At 35.4% G+C, this 10,001-nt stretch overlaps 1 protein-coding gene across 6 annotated transcripts in view; it reads right to left on the minus strand.

Moving 5' to 3' along the window:
• Nucleotides 1-762: 762 nt before the first annotated feature.
• Nucleotides 763-10,001, minus strand: part of GTDC1 (glycosyltransferase like domain containing 1) — a 265,867-nt gene continuing 256,628 nt past the window's right edge. For 5 of the 6 annotated variants that reach the window (XM_044913280.1, XM_044913278.1, XM_044913275.1 and 2 more), the window contains 3 exons: nucleotides 7,784-7,854; nucleotides 6,988-7,079; nucleotides 763-1,693 (listed from right to left, as the gene is read on the minus strand). In XM_044913280.1, coding sequence (XP_044769215.1) covers nucleotides 1,610-1,693; nucleotides 6,988-7,079; nucleotides 7,784-7,854 — 247 coding nt within the window. In that variant the 3' untranslated portion in view covers nucleotides 763-1,609. The remainder of the gene's footprint in view (nucleotides 1,694-6,987; nucleotides 7,080-7,783; nucleotides 7,855-10,001) is intronic. The other variant, XM_044913279.1, reaches the window with a different exon arrangement.

Raw genomic sequence — 10,001 nt, forward strand, 5'->3', positions numbered from 1 at the left:
TTGTCCTGCTTTTCAGTTCCCAGGCCTGATGCATTCTGAATTCCTGCCTTCTTTGATCTGCAAGACTGCCTCTATCCTGAGGGATCTATCTGGCTCCCGGACCTTGATCTAATTCCTGCTGACCATTTTGCTACCTGTCAAATGGGCCCCACTGGACTTCTGAATCATCGCCTGCTCTATCTCGGATGCCTGCTAGACCACTCGGTCCTTCTAGAAGCCAGAAGGCCATGCTTGGCCCTTGTCCACCCTCCGCTCCCTGGCTGTCCCTCACTCTGCAGTGTATAAAAGTTATTCCTTTCAAAAGCTAGGAAAGTTACAGTTTACCTGTCAGTAAACAGAAGATGGTTTATCAACAGACTTTACCTTAATGACTACAAATGTTTACCTCCTGCTTTCCAGAATGCAAAGACAATCTTGGAAATGTCATAATATCTTACAAACATTTGCAAAACAGATCCCTGTACATCCGGAAAAGAAACAATTGTATTCGTTGTCTCTGACACAAGGAAAGTATTCAGCGAGAAACATACAGATAGATGTACACTCTTACACATAAATGAGATATGCTAATTAAAAATTGCAGTAGGCACTTTATTAAAAATTTATTTTACAATCTAGCTGTTCAAAACATCTTTATATCAACAAATACAGCAGCTTGACTATTGGAATCATAAGCGATTTATCTTGAAAAGATTATATTTGTAGCTGGATGCAACTATTTTTGAGGAATATTTCTATCAAAATTACTGTTTTAGTGGAAGTATTTTGATTTCTCTATTTTTACCCCAGGAAAAAAATTAAAACAAGTATCTCAGTGTTCCTTTTATGGGCAAGATGGCCCCACTTAGCGTGTTTCCCATGTTTGTCCAAATTACAGCTGTTTATCTCGCAACTTTAAAATAAATTAAATGCAAATGTAACTGTGAATCATGGGACTACCTGCCAAACCCCTTATTAATACCTTCACTTAAAAACCCCTGTGCCAGAGAGTCGTTAATTTGCTAAAATAAAAGTGCTAAAGCAGCCCTTTGCCCACGAACAATTCTGAGATGGCTGCCCAATTAGCCTGGTAGCATTCTGATCGTCCGTTCAGACCCTGTGGCCCTTTGAGGACACAAGAAGGCTCCAATGATAACCTGGCAACCTAGGTGGAAACCCAGCCAAGCGCGAGCTTTTGAAGCTGCAGTTTGGCTGCCATCGTGTCGGCAAAAAGAAAGAATTCAGGCACCATGTCATCCAGTACAAAGGATAAAAACGGATTCAACCGGAAATTCAATGTGGCACCACATATGGGATACATGAGTGCGGTTATACAACAGGCCACATATTTTTTTTGAACAGTCTCCTCCATGTGATGCCGAGGACATGTGTAACCATCCTAACGTCTCTAGGAATCTGTATTTAATTTGAGTTGGGGTGGTGGCAGGGATGGGAGATCTGAAGCCGCCACAGGTTTGTGGCAGATGGCTCTGTGTCAGCTATGACAAGCAGCCAGGCTCAGCTTCCTCTGCAGATTTTCTTTTCTCTCTGATCAGGTAAATATGGGCACACTCTGGAAAGTTCTACAGATTCTGCCTTAGGCTGCAAGTTTGTGACTTAGCCCCATCTGTCACAAATCTTCCCTAGGTTCTGTTGTAAGCAGAGACCTGAATTTACCGTGTAGGGCTGCCCAAGAAAAAGGAGTCATTTCACCCTGTGAGGGGGAGGGAGAGAAGAGAAAGCAATGAAGAAGCATTAACAACCCAAAGACGAAAGCATGCTCAAAATTCATATTGCAAATTTGCATAACTTACGTCAATTAGATTTCAAAAAGCCACCAAGTAAATGGTTCTTGAGTTTCATCAACTCAGGAAATCCCAGTTTCTGATTGGTTTAAAGTGGAACTGTCTTTTCAACCATAGGGGAAAGCTCCGGATTTTTTTGTAAATGGATGCAATCCGCTGCACACTTATTTCCTGGTTTTTGTTATGGATGACGGCTATTCAAAGTTAATCATCCAACTTTTAACTTTTATAAACACAAGATACACAACACCCTTAACCCATGCATTTGCTGATGTGAATTTCACTTTTAAGTGGTTAAGGCACAGGAGAAATGCCATTACTATTACGTGAAATGTGTAAAGCCCTTTGAGTTTACGAACAGGTTTATATTTATTATTTCATTATAGCAGTGCTTCAGGGGGGAAAAATGCTATTAAGAATTTAGGAAAAAAAAATTCCTCCAGGTTAACAGATGAATCACACAGAGATTCACCTAGAGCCAGGCTGCAAATGAGTAGCAGAGGAGGACGAGACGCCAAAACCTCTAACTGATCTTGATCCCCCAAAGTTTATCTATTGTGCTAAAGGTTTTTTGCTTTTATTTTGCTTAGACAAATCAAAGGAAAACCAAGCCAAATAAAATCAAGGAAGGAAGTGAAGAAAGACAGAGGGAGAAGACCAGGGAGGAGGGAGAGAGGGAGGGAGAGAGATTAAGAAGTTGCCTGAAATTGTGCTGGGGCAGTTGAGAGATTTTTAGAAGTTCTAAAAATGTCACCAGCTTTTAAGTTTTCATTTTTAAGGAACAAAGTAATGACTTTGGAGGAGTGTTAATACAAGTGAGCAACACCTTACTGACATGTAGAGTATAAGCTTAAATTAAAAGGGGACTATAAAGTGACCAGGGTCTTGAAGGAAACTTAGAGTGGCATGGCTGTGGTTGGGGGAGACAGAGCCTGACATAATTACAACAACCACAAATGGCTTTCTGGGCACTGAATCTGAACTGTAAGCTTAATCATTGTTTGGAGTCATTTTGAGGCAGAAATCTGAGAATTCTTCTCTCCTCCAATTAAGAGCAGGTCATAGAGGTTTCTAGAATGTTGCAGAACTTGAAGAGGAGAACAGAATAAAAATCAGCAGCTATCAGTTGAAAAATTTTAAGAAACTACAGGTCACTCTCAGAAAGCACAAGAGAGAATGCATCTCTTTTTGCACACAAAAAATCGCACAACTTGTAAATAAAAGGAAATGAGAAATAGGATGGGAATGAAGATCTGTCCCGTTCGTCTGGGCGGTGTTTACTTTACACAAGTGCCCCATTTGTGCCCTGTGCCCTTTTCAATCTGGTAACAAGGTAATGTCCAAAATTTTTTTTTCTAAGGCATTTTAAAATATGATGAGAAATTTGTAAAAACACGAGGTACTGATCTCAGAAAGTTGTTGGGAATTTTCAGTAAGTAAATTCACATAGTAAAAATGAGGCAAAAATACAACTTCGTGGTATTAGACTTATTTGGGTTGAAAAGGGAAGAGAATTGTTAGTGTAAAAAGTCAATCCTTGGCTAATTATTTTATGGTTACTTCTAGAATCTTGTGTTCAAGTTAGATTTGGGAGTCACAAAAAGCTCCCTATCGTGGATGAAATGAAACCTATTTTTAATCTGTGTGACAAGTATGTGGCCAATGTGTCTGACCTACTCGGAAAAGGAAGTGTCCCGAAAGTCCGAGAAAGCTGCAGTCAATGACTAAACTTAGATGTAAACTTTTTAAAGAAATGTTCAGATTTTTTAAGTTAGGAAAATGGTTTTAGATTTTTAAAATGATTAAGAAACATTTAATTTCTGCATGCTTTGGATTTCTCTTAAGAAAGATCTTAAGAAAAGTGTGTGTGTGTCTGTGTGTGTGTTTGTGTGTGAGAGAGAAATAGAGAGGGAAAGAAGAAGGGAGAACATACTTGCATGCATGTGAGGAATTTAAACATTTCAAATCTGAAATCATTTCAGGTGAGAAGTCATGGGCAACAGTGTTCTGTAGTAGAAAGAGTCACTTTAAGAAAAAAAAAGTATCCAATTCTGTTTCTGCTTTTCAGTTACTAGCATTCTGTTTCAAATCCTGCTTCAAGTTATAGCCCCCAAACTCTCACTCATATTGAAAGTATAATGTCTCATGTGAGAAGAAAGCCAAGTGTTAGTAGCCTTATTCTAGTCATTAAATTTCTAAGTGTGAATCCATATGAAAAATCCTATCCTAAAGTGAACCCTATGTGAAAAGCACTTGAGATGATTTTAAAATGTAAACTTTTGACAAAAAAAGAGAGTAAGGTGTAAAAATGTAAAAGGAGCAAATTAAAGAATTCAGTGACATTCTATCCTTTTAGATCTTAGAAGCATATGTTTTATAAAAGCAAAACAGCACTGTCCAATGGAATAAGTCTAAAAAAAACCCCCAACATTCTTGTTAACAGTACACACAAAAGACTCTCCCATTGCATAAGAAAAGTAAGGAAAATACTGCTTTGGGGGGGAATAATTCTCTTGTATTTAGTGAAGGCAAATGTTACCTGAAAATCTGTATATTATAAAACATAAGGTGGAGAAGTATCATAGTTTATTAGATCTTAATTATAAAGTTTTAGAACGCATTCTTTTTCTGTTTTGGCTCTAAATCCTATTACAATAACCAAACTAAATCTGTGGTCCTTTCTGTCTGTGGTTTTTACCAGTTCCTCTGACAAATGCATCCTAAAGCTTGATTACTTATAATTCTTGGACTAATTTATTAATCTGAAGACTGATCTTTAGATAAAATATCATCAGGATTTACACATGAGGACACATCTGAACGTGTGTAACAGATTTATAAGAAAAAAATCCACAGAAAATACATAAAAAAGAATCATACATATGAATTCTTATAAATGCTGACCCATAAAATTCTAATTTATAAAATTTTGAGATGGAGCACTTTAGGATGTAAAGACCAAAAACATATGTAAAAAGCAGTAACAGGAAATAACATTTAAGGCATAGGTTATCTTTAAGCTGTATGAGGAACAATTTGATTTAAGTGACAGCATTATCGCTAAGCTGAATGACATTGTTTCAGAGTTCTTCCAGAAGATGTTTGTAAAATAAATAGTTATAGCCATGTTACGGGGTAGCTGTATTAAAATATTTCAACCAGAGGTCTGTTTTCTTTTTTTGTTTGTTTGTTTTTTTAAGATTTTATTTATTTATTTGAGAGAGAGAGAGAGAGAGAGAGAGCACATGAGAGGGGGGAGGGTCAGAGGGAGAAGCAGACTCCCTGCTGGACTTAATCCTGGGACTTGATCCTGGGACTCCAGCATCATGACCTGAGCTGAAGGCAGTCGCTTAACCAACTGAGCCACCCAGGCGCCCCTGGAGGTCTGTTTTCTTTTGTAACTCAAGGCAACTTGTTGCAGTAACTTCTGAAATGGTTAAAAATTTGTCCATGAAGACTAACAGAGATAATGAGGCCTAACCTGAAGCAAAGTTAAAAACTGATACATTAAAAAAAAAACAAAAAAACCAAAACTGATACATTTTGATGGTGGAAATACCATTATAAATACTTCAAGGAAAAAAACATTTTCTTTCTTTCTTTTTTTTGTTTGTGTCTCTATGAGATGACAGATGGTAATTAAGCCGATGGGGGTGACCATTCCCCAAGATGTGGACGTCAAGTCATTATGCGGTGGGTTGTAAACTGACACCGTGCTCTCACTTCTATCTCAATAAAACTGAAAAACAAACAAACCTACACCAAAAATTTACCAGGAGGGAAGAACAAAATTAGTGAGTTGATGGTGAGCTCACTGAAAAGATCTCCGTGTCATATATAGAAAAGGAATCCATTTGCATAAATACTCAGGATTCTATTTCTTCCATTTCCAGAATCTGCCCATTTCGATAGCCTGTCACGTGGAAAATGACTGGAGTAACATTTTATATAAGGCAGACGACTACTGAACTTCCAAAATTAGGGAATGTGGATTGAAACCCTGGGAGGCTGTTTTGTCTGTGAAGCTTCCCCTATATACGGTACAATCGTATTGACTCAAGGCGCAATACTGGAGCCTGGAACTGTTCAGTCAGCATTTTAAACTATTATGAGCTACCTTCTGAACCATTGCCAAGTTAATAGACAATGAAAGATAATGAGCTTGAAATTGGGTGTTAAATTGCGTTTTTGGTTCTCTCCCTTTTTCTTGAAGTTTAACTGTTTCCTGCAGAAACAAAGTCCTGTTTTGATGTATCACTATGTAAATATGTATTTTAGGCCATGAAAAGGGAAAGGAGAGAAAAAAAGGCAGCAAACTGTATTTCATGTAGGAAGGTTATACATTAACATAGGAAAATTAAAATATACTGGATTATAAAACTGCTAGATTGTAAACTATACTGAATTTATGTAAAATGAAGATGCTACATTCAAAGAATATAAAAAGGTATATTACTCATGGCCTAGAGCCACCTTCCAAAGTCGTAAAGCAGATTTATCCCAGTTCAATTACTTAGACTTTAAGCAGGGCCTCTTTGTGTTGTGATTTCAACAATGTGAAATTCTTGATTCAAACAAGGGAAAAAAGATCATGAGTGAGGGGACTTCATGATGAGGCTGTTTTAAAACTATTCTCCCTTTGCCTTTGCCATTCAGAGAGGAGCCTGGCAGTGTCATTCTACACAAACTGAGGATTTTTAGGTCATTTTATTAAACTGGACAAGGGAAACGTTCAGTTCTTGAAAATCATCTTCAAAGTAGTTAAAAAATGAACACCAAACTTCACGAATGTCATTCACCTGAATTTTTGAGGCCTGAAGATTTCATTATGATGGGAAGAAAGGCTTATCCTCATTAGTATAATTGTGGAATCTTTCCTTTACTTCCTTTTAAACTAATGAGTTACATTAATCCAGGTTCATTTTTATAAGCCTCTTGGGGCTAAATGTAAAGGACAGTCATCTTAGAAAACAATAAATTAAAAAAAAAGCATGTACCATGCATTAAGTGCACGTATTTCATAAGACCTAGGTTAATACAACTGGCATGCAGTTTAATTAATCCTTGTTAGTGTAACAACTAATATCCCTCCCTAGCATGTTTCCTTTAAACATTAGTATGTTAATTAAATGTTTTTTTTAAAGATTTTTCTTTGTACTTCAATATGGCATTTATACCACATAAATCTCTCCTCAATATCTACCTTATAAAGATGTTTTCTTACAATATCTGGTCTCTTGCAGAAAATCTGGAGCCTTTTTGAAAGCTGTTCAGGTGTGGAATACAGATACTCAGCTGCAGGAAAAACAGATACATTTTTAATGAAACAAAAACCTCAAAGCACACACTCGATATTAGTCACTTTACTAATTAAAAATGCATATTGCTCTGTGCTGCCTCGTGTTTTACATTATTTAAGCATGATTTTATAAGGTTACCTCAGCTCACAAGGATGTTTAATGCTAAGTAAGACTGTGTAGTTGTGCTGTTTAGACATCTCCTTTGGGTGATTAAAATACATTATTCTAATGTAACCCAATGCATATGTGATATATTTAGTGATGAGAATTTTTTTCCAAGAACTGGTACTATAGCTGTATGTACCCTGAAAAACAGTTGCATATTATTAACTAGTCAATTGTTTAAATAATTTGGTGTGACTTCCAGTCCTTGATTTTTCTCTGTGTATATCATTAAAAAAAATCTGTAAGCAACTGCAGCAACACTGACCTGCTTATAAAAATCCATCATTATGGGATGTGTATGCTAACAATGAGAGAATGCTATTTGAAAACTTGCTTTTTTGTTATCTTAAAAGAACAGATGGCAAATATAAGCTTACTCTAATGTATTAAAACACATAAAATTTTCCTTAACACTAACATGTTGACTTGCCAAATAAACAATTGCTCCTGCCTAAGTTTATTTTCAAACTTTCTCATTTAGCATGAAGCATGTATTAAATCTCGACAAAGATGAAGGTACATTAAAGCAGCTACCTGGAAATATTTCGGGATAAACCAAATCTTTGGGACAGAGTGGGTAACAACCACAATACACAGCTTCCAACCTAAAGGAATTTTAGAAAGAGGATAAAAAAATATTAAAAAGACATTACTATCATAGCCAGAAAGTGGTTTTGCTTGCCTAAGTTAACAGTGTGAGCCCTGAGTTAGCTGGGACGAGAAATAGGGTCAGCAGTACAAGCCTTAAAGCCAAAGTTGCTCTTTTAAAAGATTTTATTGATCATATATGAATTTCATAGAACAGAACCAACAGCATATGTTTTGTTCACTGAATTAATCAAAGCGCAGCTCTGCATTTTTTTTGTTGTTTTTAAAATACTGTTTAACACATTTTATAATCAGCAGATAAACACATGTAACAACATGGTAAAGTATGGACAGCTTTTCTTAATAATGCTGCAAAGCCCCAGAATGTTCATTTTTCAAAAATGTTTAAATAAAATAGCAAATACTTAACTTTAACACTGTAGTCACAGAAATGATCGAGGCACTTTTAAAAGCATCAGAAAAAAATTTACAATCTGCTGTGATGGGGCATTTTCATTTTAAGCTCATGCTTCAGAATAATTTGTTATTTTGCAGAATGCAAAACTATTTCCCCTTTTACTGAAAAATTCTCATGAAGATTACCTTAATGAACATTTTGCTTTCTTGGCCAAAAATTCAGCTCATTTCCCATTTTATCAGAAAAGAATACTTTTATTAGTAAGCAAATAAACAAGAAAGTTTCATTTTGCGAGAGGATTTCCCCAAGGGACACCTATAGGAAGTTTTTTTTTTCTTCTTCCATGTCATAGTAGTAAGGGTTAAGCAGAGGGAAGGTATTGCCTTTCGGAAGGTTGTTAGCCCTGCATAATGGCTATTGATCTGACATATAATAAACCTTAAAGATACCACTGTAATTTCTGTTGGCTAGAAATTACACAGTGAAATTCAAAGCACTCTTTAAAATATGTTTATTTTATGAGAAACTTTGAATTGCATCCAAAATGTTGACCAAAGGCGGAATTTTATTTTGAACTGCAGATTTTTTTCAACCCAAGAATAATTTGGAGTTATGTCAATGTTTACCTTGTTTGTTTATAGTGACAAAGCACATGCAATTTAAGCTGTTTTTAAGTGGGTGATGTTTTCCCTATTTTATTATGTTGACTGAAATTAGTTTAAATGAAAAGTATTTACTTTGAGCTGCAAAGTTTGGGAAAATACCGAGTTCAAAGTTTTGCTTGAGAACTGAGAGAAGTTACAAGATAACACAGCGAAATGGCACAGGATCTAGTTACCAATTATTAATCTCAAAACCCAAACTAATATATATTTTTTTCTATATGTACATAGGGTATTTCACAGAATTTCTTATCTCAAGCACAGCTATAAACTGCACTGTGACCGCATTATAAAACATTCACTAAAGTTTTGAGCACATAAACCAGTGATACTCTTTATGAACCAAGAGAAAATCCGCACTTTATCTGAAGACACTCAGTTTTAAAATGCTGTGCCAATTGAAAAGTAAATACATATGAACATTCTCTTATAGTTACATAAAATCAAAAGAGTGAAGTCACAGACATTTCAGAAAGTGCACATGTTATCTGCTTTTTAATAATGGATTTGAATTAGAGTGTTCTGTTCCCCGAAAGAAAATTGCAGGCCAAGTTACATTTTGAGTCATCGTATGAGCATGTCACTTCCAAAAACCTCTGCTAATTAAAATACAGTGAGATAGGAATGGCATTATTTGATTTAGGAAGGAAAAATTTACAAATTTTGGATTTCAACTTTTATCTGCAAATTATCTTATTTGTGGTAATATTTCTAATTCATCAGGAAAAAAATAAAAAACCAGCCACCACTTTTGGTATAATTTTGACTTGTTTTAAATACTAAGCCTCATCATATAGATTATTTAGATCAGAACCCGTCTTAAAATATATTAAATAGGCCATAATATTTTTAAAGAAATTTCTAAAATCCGTTGCCATAGGTTTCTCATATTTTATTATTTTGAAGAAAATGATCATCTCATGACAATAATACAATTATTCACCATTTCAATTCTTATGCACTAACAGTTAAATAATAAATAGGGTTCCGATTGATCTATTGTTAAAATGACTAGCAAATGACCTTTTTATTCCAATTAACAAATCATCTGCTAAATCTATGAATCTTAATATTCAGATCTATT

The sequence above is a fragment of the Neomonachus schauinslandi genome, chromosome 3 (assembly GCF_002201575.2).
Source record: "Neomonachus schauinslandi chromosome 3, ASM220157v2, whole genome shotgun sequence".
NCBI classification, from domain to species: domain Eukaryota; kingdom Metazoa; phylum Chordata; class Mammalia; order Carnivora; family Phocidae; genus Neomonachus; species Neomonachus schauinslandi.